Source organism: Copadichromis virginalis, linkage group LG19, assembly GCF_057382275.1.
Source record: "Copadichromis virginalis isolate Kocher_CV1m ecotype Utaka linkage group LG19, C_Virginalis_male_GT1.1, whole genome shotgun sequence".
NCBI classification, from domain to species: domain Eukaryota; kingdom Metazoa; phylum Chordata; class Actinopteri; order Cichliformes; family Cichlidae; genus Copadichromis; species Copadichromis virginalis.
Window position 1 is genome coordinate 22,722,540 of NC_140636.1, and position 19,374 is coordinate 22,741,913.

At 37.7% G+C, this 19,374-nt stretch overlaps 2 protein-coding genes across 10 annotated transcripts in view; both read left to right on the forward strand.

Moving 5' to 3' along the window:
* smoc1 (SPARC related modular calcium binding 1) overlaps window positions 1-8,098 on the forward strand; it is a 62,411-nt gene extending 54,313 nt beyond the window's left edge. For 7 of the 9 annotated variants that reach the window (XM_085440637.1, XM_085440636.1, XM_085440640.1 and 4 more), the window contains one exon: window positions 2,904-8,098. In XM_085440637.1, coding sequence (XP_085296763.1) covers window positions 2,904-2,920 — 17 coding nt within the window. In that variant the 3' untranslated portion in view covers window positions 2,921-8,098. The remainder of the gene's footprint in view (window positions 1-2,903) is intronic. The other 2 variants (XM_085440641.1, XM_085440638.1) reach the window with 1 other exon arrangement.
* A 3,915-nt stretch (window positions 8,099-12,013) lies between these two features.
* Window positions 12,014-18,646, forward strand: slc2a1c (solute carrier family 2 member 1c). The gene is made up of 10 exons (XM_085440889.1): window positions 12,014-12,028; window positions 12,476-12,574; window positions 13,231-13,391; window positions 13,480-13,720; window positions 15,930-16,092; window positions 16,334-16,518; window positions 17,042-17,143; window positions 17,393-17,494; window positions 17,783-17,986; window positions 18,467-18,646. The coding sequence occupies exons 1-10, from the start codon at window positions 12,014-12,016 to the stop codon at window positions 18,644-18,646; spliced, it is 1,452 nt and encodes a 483-aa protein (XP_085297015.1).
* The last annotated feature ends 728 nt before the right edge of the window (window positions 18,647-19,374 follow it).

The following is a 19,374-nucleotide window of genomic DNA, read 5'->3' on the forward strand; positions in this document are numbered from 1 at the left end:
CCATCCTCACTTATCCAGGTTTGGGTCATGGCGATAGTTACACCTAGACCTCCCTCTCCCAGGCCACCTTGTCTTACTCAACATCCAGGAAACATCCAGGAGGCTTTACTTGGCTTCTTTTTCAATGTGGAGATGTAGCAGCACCGCTGTGAGCCAACCTGAATCACAGAGGTCCCTTATGGAGAGACCAACAACTCATGAGGAAGCTCATTGTTGTTGCTTGCACCTGCAATCTCATTCTTTTGGTTACTAGCCAGAGCTCATGGCCATGGCCGTAAAGGTAGGAACATAGACTAACCAGTAAACTGACAGCTTCACCCTCAGCTCCGTCTTCAAGCCAATAGTGTCCGCCTCACTACAGATACCACACCAATCTGCCATCATTCTCCCACTTCACTCTCCCCACACTCGTGAACTCAAGACCCCAAGATACTTAAACTCCTCGACTTAAGGAATAGCTTGTCGATGACCTGGAGTTAACACTCCACCCTTTTCTGAATAAGAACAATACTCTGAAACTTTGACACCCTGATTCATATCCTACCACTACATAATTAGCGGCAAACCACCCTAGTGCAAGTTGAAGGTCGCTGGTTGATGAGACCAGGAGAACCACATCATCTGCAAAGAAGTGGTTTGCAGATGGCTACCAGAGCAGAGATCCTCCAACACTTGGCTCCACCTACAAATTCCATCCATTAAAGTTATAAGGAATCGGTGATAAAGCTCTCGCTACCACTGTACAGGGACTGAATGAACTGCAGCTACTGGCCAGTCAACCTGCACTCCTGGAACACCACCCAAAGGATGTTCCAACAGATGCAGTCGAATGCCTTGTCCAAGTTCACAAACAACATGCAGACTCATTGGGCAAACTTCCATTCTCTCTGAGAGAGTAAAGAGCTGGTCCAGTATTGCAAACCACCATGTTTCCTCCTGAATATGAGCTTTTACTAACAGATGGATTTTCCTCTCCAGAACATTGTCATAGACCTTGCTGGGGTGGGTGAGAAGTGGGAACCCTCTGAAATTAGAGAACATGTTCTGGTCCCCCCTCTTAAAAAGGGTTACCGCCACTCTGGTCTGCCAGTCCAGAGGCATTGTCCTCAAGTTTCAGGTGATGTTGCTGAGATGTGTCAACCAAACCAATATCCAGAACCTTTAATTAAGAACTCAGTCTCTTGAAGGCTTGGCAAAAAGGCCAAGCTGAACTTCAATCCCAGAAGATCATCTGATCTTGTTACCAGCCAACAATAGCTGATTTCTTAGCTGGACATGCAACTGTCCACAGTTGTTGCACATCTGCAAGCACCTTTGAAACCCCCTATACCCTAACACTTCTTTTACATGGTGTGCCTGACTTAATCAGTCATATCTGTTGTCACTGGTATATGCCCTGTTCTGTGCTGGGGTATTGCTGTTCTCTCCAACTGGCTGTATGCACATGGAAGGGTGGGGGAGTCCCAGAACAGAGACATGGTGCCAAATATAAAATACTAAAAATGGAAATCAAAATTATCTTATGACAAGGGATCACGTTAACCTCATTGCTTCCATGCAAAGAGGCAGTAGAGATTTTTGGTATTTCTGTTTCAAGCACAGAAACTATTTTTTACGACCTGGGTAAGATGATTCATTCTGTTTTGGTCACATACAGGACCTAAAGCAATATTTATTTACATAAAAGAGTCAAAGCTAAAACTGCAAACGGTAGTCACTTAGATTAAACAGACTCGTGGAAAGATTAGTTGGCTATAATATTTTATTTTGTACAGTTACAGTAAAGTATAGATGAAAACATCCACCGCTGGATCGCTCATGTGGAATGTAACTGCTGATTTATAGGACAGTGGAAGGATTGTGATGCATTAAAGTCTGAACTGAGTTATTGCTTGTAAATGTATCATCTGAGACTACAGAAGCCTCTAGAGTGAAATCAGCTGGGCTTCTTTTTCGTAGAAATGAAATCCAGCTTATTGACAGATATTGCACCTGCAGCTCCCTACCCCCAGGCTGCTCTTTTGAACACCTCATGCAGGCCAGTAAAGTCTACACATACAAGCAAACACTGCACAGAAAATATGCAGAAAGAAAGAATTTACCTATATACAGAAATACAATTTCATTATTAATGCACTAAATTTAAACCAAACTTAACTCAGCATAGAAATGCTTGCATATAAAAGTGAACACCCAGGCACATGGCTTGAAACACAGCCTGAGCTCTAACAGGAGGACCTCGGCTCTATTCTGACAGCCATCTGCAAGCAATCTAAGCTCTTGACCCATCTGCTTTCTCCCAGGCCTGTTCTTCTTTCTTTCCTTCTTTATCTTTCTCTTCTACTCCCTTTTTGCCCCTGAACATATACACCCACACATCTGATTGATGAGTTAGCAGCATGCGCAGTTCAGTTCACTGTCCCATGCAACTGCAAAACAGTACAACTTTACAGATTTTGCTTGGCTTTAACATAATTGCAGGAAATTTGATGTTACCGTTCTAGATAACATTTTGAGTCAGTACATATTACTCGTGTAGTTTAATTACCTTAAAAAACAAAATGATGGAGAGCAGACAGTATGCTGGTGATGTCTGTAATATAGAGATATAATTAAAGTTTGACAAATTAAAATAAAATGAATTCTGTAACAGATTAAATTAAACTAAAAATCTGCTTTGTTTGAAAAATCTGAGGACAAATCTGCTTTCCACATGGTCATTCAGAGACTTTCACATGTTCAAAAAAAAGCACAAAGAGCATTGTTACGTGTTTGCGCACTGAAGGGTTTGCATTAATTGTACTCAGAAACACAGCCCACATCAGTAGTAACAAATCTCTACTTCCTACACTTTCATTATTAAATGATTTCTTTTGTCTTCTTCTTCCTGCACATGTTTCCAGTAGGACGTCTGGTGTGAGAAGAGAAGGATCAAGAAGCTGAGATGAGAGCAGAGGGCACAGAGGGAAGGCATCTGCGCGCTTGCTGACAGGACAGAGACAGATGGAGCAGAAAAATTAAGAAGTTCCTGAGTTTTGTAAATGAACAGAAAAAAAAATGGAAAAGAAAAACAAAGTGGCACCAAAATATTTGCACTTTCTTCTCCCTATGTTTGACATTTTATTTGTTTTTATGTTTTTTTCCTGTCTTGAAGTGACTGAAAAATATCTAGGTAAGAATGAGAATATATTTGCAAAGATGACAGGCTCACCACTGGAAGAGCAAGTATGTGTATATTACCACAATTCTCTGTGTGTTAAGTCTGATGTTTTGATTCCTTCTGTGTGTCCTCACGCGGTACTAATACACATTTTTTTGCCATGTGAATTAAAATTACAGGCCCTTTGTTACAAAAAGCAGCACACAGGTCAGTGGAAACCTATAAAAGAGGATCTTGCTGTGAGTCACATACAAAAAAAAGAATGGTGCTTATTTAAAACGCACTCTACAAGTCAGTCTAGAACAACTAAAACAAATGTGTAATGTTCTATGTGAAGAAGCAACAATTATGTGAGTGGCATGTATCGGAATTAAACTGTGAGTTGAGTCTATGGATCATCAGCACAGAATTAGCTGCGTGAATCCTGCACAAAACCTTCTCGATACATTAACATTTTGGATATCTGGTTTTTGTCAAGTGTCATGCACGCACCGGTGTCGGACAGTGGTAGCTAAGTGGATGTCACTTTTTTTTTTACCCAATTACTTTTTCTACAACCCCAAAACATTGCAAAAACACTCTTCTTCACTATTCATAATTTATTTTCACATTCTGTAGTATCAAAAAAAGAGAATTTACAACAACAAATCCCAAAAAGTTGGGATGCTGTGTAAAATGTAAATACAAACAGCATGCAAAGATTTGCAAATTTCATAATCCCATATTTTATTTACAAATGAAAATGTACCATTTTCTGGGAAAAAGCTCATTTGAAATTTATTGGTAGCAACGTATCTCACATTAATTGAGACAAAGCCATATTTACCACTGTGTAGAATCCTCTGTTCCAATCCAGTTGTCTGACTTTTGGGAGATGAATTCTGTTCCATTAACTAAATGTTTTCAGTTAGTGGAAGGTCTGGACTGCAGGCAGGCCAGTTCAGCACCCAGACTCTTATACTATGAAGCCATGCTGTTATAAAAGATTCATCATGCAGTTAAGCATCGTTTTGCCAAAATGTGCACGATTTTCCCTGAACAAGATATCATCTACCTTTGAACACTAATGATGCCTTTCCAGAGGTGCAAGCTGCCAGTTCCATGGGTACTAATGTACCCCTATACCATCAGAGATGCAGGCTTTTGAACTGAGCACTATTAAGGCGGATGCTCTCTTCCCTCTTTAGTTAGGAGAATGTTAAGCGCTTGCTCTCCAAACAGAATTTGAAATTTGGACTCATCTGACCATAGAACAGCTTTCCACTTTGCCTTAGTCCAATTTAAATAACCTTTGGCCCAGAGAAGATTATGGTGTTTCTGCATCATGTTCACATATAACTACTTCTTTGCATGATAGAGCTTTAACATGCATTTAAGAAAATAATGCCTGTTTTTAATGCAGTGCCAGTTGAGGTCCCAGCTATCACGGACATACAATAGTGATTTCAGTCTTATTCTTTGCACACAGAGATTTCTCCAGATTTTGTGAAACTTGTGATATTATCACAAGATCATATTATCTACTGTAGATGATATGACATTTAAACTCTTTACACTCAATCGCTTTTAAAAGGAACATTATTCTAATATTGTTCCACAATTTGGAGATGCGCATTTTTGCAGGTTGGTGGATCTCTGTCTATCTTTACTTCTGAGAAACTCCAAGAATACCTGATTAGTTGTGAAATTTTCCACAAGCTGGCTTTTTGGTACCACTTACTTTTGAAAGAATATTTTCATGAGATGTCTCAGTTTAAACATGTGATATGTTTTCAGTGTTCTATTTTAAATAAAATATGGGTTTATGATATTTGCAAATCAGTGGAATCATTTTTTTAAATTTACATTTTACACAGTGTTCTGAATTTTTTTTGGAAATGGGTTTGTAAAAAACAAATATAATAATAGAACAAATAGTAAAAGATTCTGACAAATTAAACATGCAAAACAGCTGCTAGTAAAAGATTTCACACAGGATGTTCATGGAACTTTACACTGTTGCACCCAGTGGAAGACATTTCAACATGTTTACACAAAGGTTGGAATACGAACAAACAGTATTAAATATGAAGTAATGAAAGAATTCAGGAATGCAACCACACGCATGTAACCACACAGAGACAAACAACTCTAAAATACAGCCGTATAAAGTTGTGGGTTGCATTTTAGCATAAATGTCCACACAGGTGTTTTTAGAGCTGGGTTATTGAGAAGCTTTATGTTAGATGGGCGAGCTACTAGACCTTGTAATGACAGATAATTTGATAGATGCTCTTCTGAAACCAAGTAGAATTGTACAAATGATTTCATACCAAAACAAACACACTGTTTGCAAAAAGAGCCACAAAGTTTGAGCTCTGAAACAAAATCTGTCTTCATGTGTTACCGATTTGGTTAAATTTTCCCAAGCCTCCAGAGTTGCTATTGCACCAGGCACCTCTGATTTGTATAAAGTAACATAGATCTCAAGTTTACACTAATGAGGAGCTGGCAAATTGTTGTTTAAGTTCCAAGTCTGACACTATGTGATCAGAATCCATTGCATTGGTGCTTACATAAACAAATGGGACGCATTCACTAATGCATCTTCAATTTAAATGTGTCCTTACCACAGTGGAGGCCACTCATTTATAATACATGCATCCCATTCTTTTGTGTATAAGTTTATATAGTGTTAAAAGTAATTGTGCAGGTTTTGTTAAACTACACTATTATAATGTTAGTATCCGTTCTTTACAAAATCAATCATGTAATGATCTTTCTTTAATTCTGCCTTCTAGTGTTTACTGATCCAAACTGAACAAATCTTTGACTCTCTTGTGGAGATTTTAGTTTTCTAAATAGATTACATTCCAATAAAGATGTTTTAAATATTATTAGTATCAGAGAAAAATGACTCCACAGTTGACTAATCTAACCAGTAAATAGAGTAAGAAGTTCACATGGTTCAATATCTTGTTAATCTCAGCCCATTTCATCGATCATATTCACGTTTACCTCGCAAGATATGGCGTGGCAGTTCATACAGTAAATACTGGAGCCTTCCCAGTAATGTCAGACTATGTATTGTGTATGTAAACACAATTACTGTCTGACCTCAAACAGCTGATGTCAGTCTTGTTGTCTCAAACACTTAAAACTACTCATAGTGGAGCTTTTCCACTTTATGTAAGACACTGAAGTAAGTCTTTTGAAAAATACTGCCCCGGGTGTCTGATAAATGCTAACATTTTATGAGCAGTGAAGGGGGAAAAAAATCCTTTTAGTTTTGCAGTGTAAAAAATAAAAATGTGATCCTCACATTTGGGAACAATCGGAGAATCGTGCCTTTGCTGTTGTGGTTTAAATACTTTGTATGAGTTGTATTCCCCAATAGTCCCTGCAATGGCTCACAATTATGAGACAAAAAAAAAGCTCCTTTTGTAAATATGTACAATAAGCTTTGTTTTACTAAATGTCACTGTGGGGGTGTATGATTGTTCACTTACTTCACTGTCATTCTGGCTTCTTGTAAAAAAAGATATACTTTTCTCTCTGTTTATATCATGTCAAACATTAGGCTGTTACAGTAGCTAATTCACAACATGGAAATGCTTAGGCGAGACTGCACGTTGTCAGCTCTGAGGACTGTTTATTTTAACTATGGTGAGGTTAGTTTACTATTTCAGTTTGTGTTTTAAGATTCCCGTCGTCATCACTACGCACAGTCAGGACCATACTTATGCAGTATCTGGTGCTTAATATACTACAATCACAAGTCCAGTTGCATCTAATTTGAATTGGATAGTTATGCCAAGAAACCAGAAAAGAAACCAGCCTTTCTTTGAGGGCTGTGCAGTCTCTCCTGAGTGCCTGTTTCAATCCAGGTTTGAACACAGTGAGCTTATGTGTGTCTGCTGAAGTGCTTCCAGACGCTGCAGAGCTGCAAATCACATGCAAGATCTAAAACAGCCCAAAAGGCTAGTAATCACTACAAATCATGATGGGAAAAATGTAGTGAAGGAGTCTTGTAGCATGTCAGTTTGGTAGAGAAAAGACAGCTTTTTTTTGTTTCACTTGTTTTTGCACTTCACCATTCAAATGTGTTTTGATAATGTTTCTTATTCATAGCAAAGGAAATTAGATCCATGGAAAAGAAAACACTGAAATGTGTTATTTTTGAATAAAAATGATTCATGTGGATTTGGGTGCTGCTCAGAATCATTGACATTTTCAAACTTGTGTCAAAGTAGACACAAGCAAAACAAAAGAGGCTAAAGGCTTTTTTCTTTTAATCTCAAAATGAATCGGTCAAGTGCAAAGCTCAGAAAATGTTCATAAAGTTTATGAGCTACAACGCAGTAGTAGCTTCCACCTGGGTTGTATCACTCTTTGGGATACTTCATGCTGTTTCCTACCTTAAGTGTGTCATAAATTTAAAGCAGCTATCTAGTTGCCCAACATATGGAAGAATTTAACATCTCACTGTTGTATGGACAGAGAGGACTGAATTCAGCAACAAGACACTTGAAAACTTGAACCACGTTATATCTCTTACAGAATCATGTTGAGGAAACTGTAGAGGTACTGTGTGACACTCTAAGTATCCAACTGATTAGACTCACTTTAATATTACTACAATATAAACAGTGGTATTTTAAAAAGCTTGATAATGATTCTAAAGAAATATGGAAACTCTCCATATTACATCTCCTTAAACTATACTTTTCTGGGCAGTTGAAAGCATTTAGAGCTGTTAACAGAAGACAAATTTTCTGAAAGGAGGGCGAAGGAGTTCAATATTGACCCCAAATGGTGAAGATTGTTCACTGCAGGTTGGAGTTTGACAAATTGAATCCAGTGTCTGCACAACAAGTTTTTACTTATGATACGGCATCAAGCAAGCCAACTGAATTTCATGAACTGAAATATTTTAATAAAGATAATGTTTTTACTGAATTTCTCTGCAGACTTGTGTAGTTTTTGTGTTTTTAATGGTTGAAATAAATAAAAGATCCCACGGGAAATTTGTAGCGGAATTTCCTGTCCATGTTAAAAAAGGACTATAATTAATTGTCCCCATGTTTGAATGTGGAAACCTATTATGCACAATTATTTGTGTGCGCTGTGAGTTGCCCTGATTTAGTGATGATACTTCAAAGGTGCTGGTGATTTTATCAGTGCATGATGGGAGGAAGAGGGCTTGTGGTGAGGTTGCTGGTGAAGGAAGGGGTGGTAGTGGTTTGGAAATGGGTAAGGGGGAGACAGGCGGTGGAGAGGGCTGGTATCACAGATGAAATTGGAGCCAAGAGGCAGCTGCAGTACATCTGTCTTGTACTGACACATGTGGCATTTGACTTCCAGTGTGAAGTTCAAAAGAGTTTTATAATGACGCAGCTGCTTAGGGATGTATGTGCGTGTGTGTGTTAGTGTGTGTGTTCTTTCTCCTTTGTTGAAAGTGGGGTGAAGGGTAGGCAGGTTGCCGGAGGGGTTTCATAGGTGAAAGCTGGAATTTGGATTTTTGAAAGTGACGTGGGCAGAATAGGAGCGGAATAATGTTTAGGAGTTTTACAACTTTGTGTTATCTAACTTTCTTAAAGGAGTGAGTATTTTTTTAAATTCTTTAAACACTAATTGAGTGACAATCTTTTTTTTTTTTTTTAAATCACTTATCTAATTCAGGATAAGCAGTTCAGAAAGTGCATAGATAGAATCTTTTGATTCTGGACTTGGAGTTAAAGACATCAACTTGAATTACCGACATTTCTCAAGTGATGGTTTTACAGCAAAGCTGATAATTCAGTCGATAGGAATGCATTCTAAAACAATTTCAGTAATCATCTAATGACTCAACCTTTTTCCTCGCTGTCTATTTACAAGCATCATGTGTGGAAGAAATCAGTCCAAGAAGTAGTTGTCCAATACAATTAGCCACCGTCTAATATTTCCCACATGTTTTAGTAGTGATGAGTAAATTTGCGCATTTTTATCCTCCTTTGTGCGCACTGAAACGCTTAGAAACAGACCAAAACCACCATTACAGGTAATTTAGAGAGCGAGCCATTAGCTTCGGTGATAGCGAAACATTAACGGTGGGGGGATGACGGCGCACACCGCTCACCATTTGTGCCCTTGTGTGCCTGTGCAGAACCTGCCCAGCTGCTTGACTGCAAGGTCAAGGGGTTGCCTGTCAGGAGGCCAGGGCTCAGGGGTCAAAGGTCATATTCCAGACGGGCGTATCCACACGCTGATTAAGAACTCAGCTGCACAGAACAGAACAGAGCTTGCAGGTGGATGATGCATTTGACCCCTCTCTAAAATGCCCCAAAACACTTCTCTTTCTTGTTTGTGCTCAGAAACTTCTAAATATAAGTATCACTGATAAATATAGTCTTGTGATATTGTGATTGGCTTTCTTTAAAAATAGAGCACCCTTAAGGAACTGTTCCAATTATTGTAAGTTTCAGTTTGAAAGGATTATATTTCTTATTCACGCTGAAGAAAGCACATATGTCATTTTGTTGTATGAAATGAGCAATCTCATGTTATTTAACATCAAAAACGTTAACATCAAAGCTATGATGTCAGTCAGCAGTTTAGGGCTTACAAGAACTAGTTTTTAAATATAAAGCTAGATCTGTTTTTGTGTATAACGTTTAATTGTGCTCCGTCTGTAATATAAAGCATTTCACATATGACTCAGTGTAGCTGAGATGATCTGCTTTTCATCACCTCTACGCTCTAGGGGCCATTTAATATTTATGCGAACGTATTCAACTTAAAATTAATGATAAAATTTTTTTTCAAATGATGTGGTTTGCACTGAGTGTGGGAAATGTTTACAGCATTTATATTCATTTGGCTTATGAGTCTCGGCAATGAAATACAGTTAGGGGGCTTGTGGAATTTCTTACGAGACAGGTGTGTGCTTAGCTTACATGATTTCATCATAAAGACACACTTAACCCACATTTTGAGCAAACATATAGCATATTCAAACATCTGTCTTTAGTGAATTCTAGCGCAGAGCACAGATATAAGCACATACTCGATTGTGCAATAATTATTCAATAAAACTGGATTGGATTAAACATTAACGAGCCATGTAAAGAAACAGGATGTAGCAAAAAGAATTGAGCAATTCACTGACTGAAAATAAAGCAATGGAATAATGAAATTAAGCTTTCCGGAATAGTATATCTTCAAAGGTGAACACTGGAGATGAGTTCATATCACCTATAACAATCACTCAATCATAAGGTTTATTTGGATGACTATTAGAAATCAGAGAGACACAATTATGCCAAAATCAGATAGAAACGTATTATTGTTTTACGTGTTCCCCCTTTGCATAGTTTCTGTATTTGACTGCCATCATTAAAGTTTTGGGTAACGCTGTAATGTGCGCAGTAGATGAATAGGGACCATTTTAGAGCAGTTCCTTTGTAAATACACACAAAAAACGCAGGAAGAGTTTATCACGTCAGCAAACATACTGACATTTTGAGACTAAACTTGCATTTCCGTGCTAGTATTCTTCTGATGGAAGCAGGAGGAAGAGGAGTGAAAGTACACATACATGCTTATACTTCATCACAGTATTATCAATAAAAGCCCTGAGGCCCTAAATTGTGACAGCATTGTGTGATGGGTGTTGTCGTTTCCATCCACATGCCACCTCTGCAGCAGCAGTTCTTTACCCTAAATTTCCAATTAGTTAACCTCCCATTGTAGTTAATCTTTGTTGTTTCAATTAAATTCTCTAAAGCAATTTGTTTTAAAAGGGCAAACCATACAAGAATACAGATTTATACTTCCAAAAGACTCCAGCCTGAAAAAACAAACAAACTACCATGCACAGATGTGTGTCACTTGAGGGATTCCAAGACAGAAAATGCTACCAGGTGCCCAAAGACCATATCAGCCAAAGCATGGGAAACCCTGCAAAGAATGCAGTACGACCTCGTGATAACACGGACATTTAGGCTTTGATAAACTTTAGCATGCCACACTATAACAAAAGTACCTGACTTTTTCCATCTTTGATAAATGCGATTATAAACCGTGGCCTACTCAAAGCACCAAACGGTTCCTCTTAAAACCTTAACTGGGGGCAGTTTTGCGGTTTTCAAAGCAATTTGAGGTTTGAGTGCTGCAGACCCAGAGTCAGTGGGAACTCAGGATGTTGATCAGCTGATTCACGAGAACCAGAGGAGGCCCACTGCTGCCATTTTATCAGATATACCTCAAATTCACCAGCTAGGTGTGACTTCGTCACTGTGGTCACTGGTACAATGTGTGTGTGTGTGTGTGAAGTTTCAGCTGGTAGTTGGTTTAGATACACAGTCATATCTAAAACTCAGGGATGAAGAAGCGATCAACGTAGGACACTCAGGAACAGTGGTGAGGACAATCTTATATAGATGATATGGTCTTCCAACTTTGTTTCGGGACAAATCAAGCAGTCTGGTTGATGCAGTAACACAGGTAAGCATGCAAAAAGACAAGCAAAAATATTTGTATGCAGTAAGTATATAGTTTCATATAGTTGCTTGATTTTTATTTGATGAAACATGTTTTGTGATGCTGTAGGGGAACCGCACTGTGGTTCAAAAACATTTAGTCATATACACTGTATTTGATATATATATGTATATGAAATTTGCACTGCAGAAAAAAATCTCAGTGTCTCTGGTTGTTAGCCGAGTCTTTTTCTTATCATTTTGCGGCAAACTCCTATACTACCACTAATGCTTCCTAAACTACAACTGCTAGACTCCCCCCCCACTATCTGGTTTTTACAGATAACAAAACCAGGAGAAAAATAAATGCACATACATCCCGAGGGAGTGATACACCATCTCAGACAATCAAATGGCATCTCAGGAGGTTTGTTTGAATCAATGCTTTTCTGTGAACGAGTGAATGAGGCAGAATGAACATAGCGAGGCAGTATCACTTACTCGACTAAAACTCTGGACATGTTGCCAGTGCGCCAAACCCTTGTTGTTCTTGCCAAGCTGGACTTTTACAAGTACTCATATGATTGGCCTGGTTGCTGGAATCATGGGAGGGATCAGGAATGTTAATCAATGAACTGAGGTCATAAGGTTAGAAATCAGTAATGGATTGAGTATTTGTCTTCTATCTGCTTAATCATAACCATAACTACTTTGGATTTTTATGATGATTGTAGTCAATCCAAAATAAGAAAGAAAAAACAAGAATGTAAAGGGTTAAAATGACCTAATTAAGAGGTAGCGTTCTCTTATTAGTTATGAATTAAAAGATATAAAACAAGAAATGGTGCTAACCTCAATTCTGTTTCTGCGGCAGAGCCATCTGACAGCCACGCTTGTGACGTCCATCCTGGGAGCGGTGATCGGCTCCCTGCAGATTGGTTACCACACTGGCAACATCAACGCTCCGGCCAAGGTGAACAGAGCTAGCAGCATCTGAGGGACAGCACACAGATTTATGTTTCAAATTGTATTATAAGTGTGATGTGTAAATTAAAATCTATACAAAGCAATCTGCATTGATCAATAGAATTACTTTTGGAAGTATAAAACTGCAACAAAACATAACTCCAGACATCAAAAAGTAGACATTCTCGTCTGGCTGATATTCCATAAAAGGCCTACATTGTCCAGATATAACAGTTATGCAGAGGGGAATGCTGGAAAGCATGCTGCCTGTCAAACATATTACAGAGCCTCAATAAAGCACTAAATAAGGTAACTCTCCGTCTCAGCTTTGGATTTGGCTCCCTTTTTTGGAATGGTTTTCCATTTTCACAGGTATACTGTTCTAACTTTACAAAATGAAGCAGTTGTTCTACCCACTCAAAAATCCCAAGACAATAATTCCTGAAATAGTTCTTGTGGAGGAAGTGTTTCTGTTACAAAAGAAGCAACACATGAATGATTTTGAACACTGTATTAGTCATCTATGGAAAAAGAGGAATAAAAACATCTTTGTAAACTCTTTTTGTGTGTGTGTGTGTGTGTGTGTGTGTGAGTGAAAAAACATGTCATTGCATCTAATTGAGTTACCAGTGCAAACTGATTCACTTTGGCATTGTTGTTTAGATTATCGAAGAGTTTTTCAACAATACCTGGAGAGCCAGACACAACCGATCAATCTCAGATCACAGTCTTACTTTCTTGTGGTCACTCTCTGTCAGCATTAAAGATTTTGGAGCCTTTCTGGGCTCGCTGGGAGTCAAATATTTGGCAGATTCTTACGGCAGGTAAGAAAACCAAGCTAACTTTTGTAAAGTTTCCAACAGTGCTTGCTTCCCCCCACCCCTCCTTATAAATTTGCTTGTTCCCCTCCAGGCGTAACTCCATCCTGATAGTTAACGGTTTGTCTGTGGTCGGAGCATGTTTGATGTTTGCCTCCAAAGCCAGCGAGTCATTTGAGGTCCTCATCCTAGGGCGACTGGTTTTTGGTCTGTTCTGTGGCCTGGTGATGAGCCTTAACCCCCTCTATATCCAGGAAGTTTCCCCCACCAACCTCAGAGGAGCATTTGCTACACTGAACCAGGTGTCTTTCGCTGCAGGCATCCTGGTGGGTGTGGTGAGTTGAGCTTACATTTAACTTACTTCTTACTGCTCTTGGTAAGGAGACACATTAAATTCTGTTCTTTTCATTCAAATTCTGTTCTTTTCATTCAAATTCTATTGTTTGTTCTCAAATTCTGTTCTTTTCATTCTTTTTTTTTTTTTTTTTTGCCTGTCCCATTTGGTTCTTTAGCCGTCAGAATTGTTGTCTGAAGACCAACAAGGATACCCAATGGATTTATTTTGCCAAATGGATCATCGTGGCATTGCCGTATTGGTCCATTTGATCGATCTTTGTTTTTATTATTTATTTTATTTTCAGTTGTTACAGACGGGACAGACATGAGTGAGGGATAGGAAAGGGAGAAAGAAAGAGGAAGGAAAAGAAAAACAGAAGGGGAGAGGGACAGTGAGAAAGGGGGGGGGGGGGGGAATCTCCTGGATCACCTGTTGAGAGAAAAAGAATGTTCTTTTCATTCAAATTCCGTTGTTTTCATTCAAATTCGATTCTTCTCATTTTAATTCTTTTCTTTTCATTTTAATTCCGTTGTTTTCATTGAAATTCCTGTGCTTTCATTCTAATGCTTTCGTTTTCATTCAAATTGCGTTCTTTTGATTCTAATTCTTTTGTTTTCATCCAAATTCTGTTCTTTTCATTCAAATTCCATTCTTTTCCTTTAAATTATGTTGCTTTCATTCAAATTCCGTTGTTTTCATTCAAATTCTGGTGCTTTCATTCTATTTTTTTTTGTTTTCATTCAGATTACATTCAAATTCCGTTGTTTTCATTCTAATTCTGTTGTTTTTATTCAAATGCTGTTCTTGTCATTCTAATTCTACTCTTTTCATTCAAATGCTGTTCTTTTCATTCTAATTCTCTTCTTTTCATTCTAATTCCGTTGTTTTCATTTCAATTCTGTTGTTTTCATTCAAATTCCCGTGCTTTCATTCTAATGCTTTTGTTTTCATTCAAATTCTGTTCTTTTCATTCAAATTCCGCTGTTTTCATTTCAATTCTGTTGTTTTCATTCAAATTCCCGTGCTTTCATTCTAATGCTTTTGTTTTCATTCAAATTCCGTTTTTTTCATTCAAGTTCTCTTCTTTTCATTCTAATTCCGTTGTTTTCATTCAAATTCTTTTGTTTTTATTCCAATGCTGTTATTCTCATTCTAATTCTTTTCTTTTCATTTTAATTCGGTTGTTTTCATTCAAATTCCCGTGCTTTCATTCTAATGCTTTTGTTTTCATTCAAATTGCGTTCTTTTCATTCAAATTCCATTATTTTGATTCTAATTCTTTTGTTTTCATTCAAAATCTGTCCTTTTCATTCACATTCTGTTGTTTTCATTCAAATTCGATTCTTCTCATTCTAATTCTGTTCTTTTCATTTTAATTCGGTTGTTTTCATTCAAATTCTGTTGTTTTCATTCTAATTCTGTTGTTTTCATTCTAATTCCGTTGTTTTCATTCTAATTCTCTTCTTTTCATTCTAATTCCGTTGTTTTCATTCAAATTCTGGTGCTTTCATTCTATTTTTTTTTGTTTTCATTCAGATTACATTCAAATTCCGTTGTTTTCATTCTAATTCTGTTGTTTTTATTCAAATGCTGTTCTTGTCATTCTAATTCTACTCTTTTCATTCAAATGCTGTTCTTTTCATTCTAATTCTCTTCTTTTCATTCTAATTCCGTTGTTTTCATTCAAATTCTTTTGTTTTTATTCCAATGCTGTTCTTCTCATTCTAATTCTTTTCTTTTCATTTTAATTCGGTTGTTTTCATTCAAATTCCCGTGCTTTCATTCTAATGCTTTTGTTTTCATTCAAATTGCGTTCTTTTCATTCAAATTCCATTATTTTGATTCTAATTCTTTTGTTTTCATTCAAAATCTGTCCTTTTCATTCACATTCCGTTGTTTTCATTCAAATTCGATTCTTCTCATTCTAATTCTGTTCTTTTCATTTTAATTCGGTTGTTTTCATTCAAATGTTGTTGTTTTCATTCAAATGTTGTTGTTTTCATTCAAATGTTGTTGTTTTCATTCAAATGTTGTTTTCATTCAAATTCTTTTGCTTTTATTCAAATTATGTTCATTTCATTCAAATTCCATTGTTTTCATTCAAAATCTGTTGTTTTTATTTAAGTTCATCAAAATCCCATAATACACAAATAAGGATTTATACGATACATGGATATGACATGAAACTAGCTGCTCGTGTGCTGCAGGTGGCTGGTCTCGAGATAGTGTTGGGCACAGAGCATGACTGGGCCATGATGCTGTCCCTGTCTCTCATCCCGGCCCTCACACAGTATGTGATCCTACCCTTCTGTCCTGAGAGTCCCCGCTATCTGCTCATCAACCGGCAAGAAGAAATCAAGGCCAAAAGTGGTAGGTTCCACTCACTGGACTTACTGTTCATATCGTTTAATAAATCATCCTCTCTCTAAAGAGATTACTCTTTTGTATTATGATATATTAAAAGAGATGAATTCATTTGTATGACATTCTCAAGTTGGTTCCAGAAGTTAAAATGCAGAAATGGTTTACTACGGTTTACTATCCCAGCTTTGTGGATTTCACCTAAACATCCCCTTAGAATATGTTGAAAGTTGTTTCTTTAATCCTGCAGCCCTGCTGAGGCTGAGAGGCAGAGCAGAAAATGTATTTGCTGAGCTGGAAGAAATGAAAGAGGAAGCTGCTCACACACAGAGTCGTGTCACCATCCAGGATTTCTTCAAGAAACGCAGCTACAGGCAACCGATCATTATTGTCCTGATTGTTAGCCTGGGAAGCCAGCTCTCTGGATTCAATGCGGTTAGTGATAAAATCCTCTTAATCTGAAAAATATTTCTCTGACATATATTTCTCATTTTCTATGTGTTGAAATAGATGAAGTAAAAGCTCCTGGCCTCAACTTTAGCTTTACCTTTTTCCTTGGTGTCATGCTATGGTAACCTAACTCTGAAAGACACCAACAAACTGATGCAAAATATGAACTGATCAGGCAAACTGATCAGGTTAAGCTGCTATTTACCAGTCTCTCTGTACCTGACAGCTGCAGAGACTGGCCAGTTCCATCTTACATGAAGACACCCATCCCTTTTGTGGGGATTTTTAGCTTCTTTCCTCTGGATGGAAAGGTGGCTTACTCACTTTTGGAGGGTGCCTCAAGGAGTACTTGGCATTTCTACATTGGCTTCTTTTCTTTTTCAGTTTTGCACACTTGCTGTAACCCTGAGAAGAGCTTGAGGCAATATCTCAACCCTAAAAAAACCCCCATTGAAATATTTCTCAGTTACTCACTAAACTAAACTAAATTCCTGTGCTTTTCTTCCAGATAATCAACTATTCCACCAAAATGTTTCAGGCCAAGTTTGACCAGGCCAAATATCTCACACTGGGTGTTGGGGCCGTCAATCTGATGTTCACTTTGGTAGCAGTAAGTACAAACCAAGTGCTGATCCTTTATATTGCAGTTCAGTGTGTTTTTGAATGCGAAACAATATTATTTATTATATTTAATAGGTTGCTCAATATAATCATTAAATCAGCTGTGCCCTATTTTGTTGATTTTGTCACAGAAAGCATGAAGTTTTGTCATTATTTCTTCATGAATGGTTTAACAGCATGAACCACAAAAGGGATAGTGTTGCATTTTAATACCAGTGTGTTGTTTTTTCCTCTCCAGTTCTTCCTGATGGAGAGGGCAGGGAGGAGGCGGTTGCTCCTGACTGGTTTCATCTCCATAGCAGTGTGCAACTTAATCATGACCGTAGTCGATTCTGTCCTGGTAAAATCATCTATGTGTGGTTGTTTCCATTTGTGCAGAAAAAAGTTATGTGCTGGTTTTGAATGTATATCCAACTTCTGCAAACCGTGGAACCCGATCTTATGACATGATTAAATGGATAATATGAAAAATAAACCATGGCATAGCTTGGAGGATGTTTGAAAAGGAAGCTTCAAGTTTAAACAATAGAGAGAAAGACACCATCTACATGTTAACCTAACAGAATTTTCTACATGTCTACATGACTAACCTACAACCATCCTTCCAATTTATTATTTTACTGTGTAGCATCTGGTCCCAGAACTCAGAAGCCTACAAGTGCTGCTGGTTTTCTGCCTGACTTCAGCCTATGAGCTGGGCCCAGGTCCGATCTCCTGGTTCATTGCTGCCGAGCTGTTCGACCAGTCTGGCAGACCTATAGCCATGGCCTTCAGTAGCCTGCTCAACTGGGGAGGGAAGTTTGTTCTGGCACTTCTCTTTCCTCCATTACTGGTGCGTAACATTTATACCATTGGCCTGCATGCTGTATGACCAAGCAAGACTTCAGGGGAAACTTTAAAGGTGGATTTCTTGTTTGCTTTTGTGAGTTTGCTTACACCTCAGAGAAATAGCTGTTAAATACAGGCCATAAATCTGCTCCATCTGTTATACTGCACATCTGTATCTATAGCAAAACATATAAATCTATTGCTAAATCCTTTAAATCCAGCTTGAAATAATGTAATAAGTAATTAAATTACAGTTAACAAAAGAAGCATCTGTTCCCTATAGTGCAGCAGAAACGGCAGCCAACATGAAATTAAGACCAGTGAACCAAATCAATACCTTTTGTATTTGCTTTCTTTCCTTCTCTTTTTAACATTGTTTTGCTCTTGTGGTATGAGATTCCCACCTCCAGTGACCATTCCTAGGTAAGCAGAGGTCAAATAAAAAACATTAAAAAAAGGATTCTTGTCTGTCTGTCTCACACAGAAAATCTGTGGTGCTTATGTCTACCTCCTTTTTATGATCGTGGCTCTGCTCGCCTTCACCTTCACCTGGATTCGCCTCCCGGAAACAAAGGGTCGTACATTTGATGACATCGCAGAGGAGTTCAGAGGAGCAGAGGGCATCCCGTTGCACAATAAGACTGTATTCAACACTTTCACCTGAGCAACGTGTCAGTTTTGATTGATGGTGGTCAATAATCAGTGTGTAACGAGTCAATTCAATTTAAAGCAACAAAAAATATGCTACAAAACTGTTTTGAATATAAATCTGGTGCTCACAGCATTGAAAATTTACTTTTAAATAACAAATCTTTAACACAAAACAAGAAAACCACAAACGCCAAACCATCTTATCAATGCAATTGCTGTTACTCAAAGCACGCACAGATATTATTTATGCAAAGACATTTTAATACTCAGAGCTCAAAAATGATAATTATTCAAACTCAGAGCACCAAAATTTAACTCCATTAGGTACAGGTTCTGACTCTTACTTTTACCTTACTTCTTTAGGCTCTCCAGCAAAATGACACTAAAAAAATGATATTAAAAGTAGATTATAGTTTATATTTATCCTGCATGTATGAGGCATTTTGTGGTCATTGTGTTGTTATTTTGTAAAAGCACTAGGGGGAAGATTGTGGGAATAGTGGAAAAAGTTTGCAACACATTCTTTGCATAGTTTATAGCTTGTAAAAATGCTGGATTTATTTCCACACCATCAACCAAGCCTCTTTTTTTAATTTTAACACACAAGTGTACCGTGACACACTGCCTGGCAAACAAGAAAGTTAGAACACTTCCAGCATGTCCAAAATGTTTAGTAGAGTTCCTGTAACTTCTTTCCCTCTTGTTATTTCCATAAATCTGCTAGTTATATCTTAACTTAAT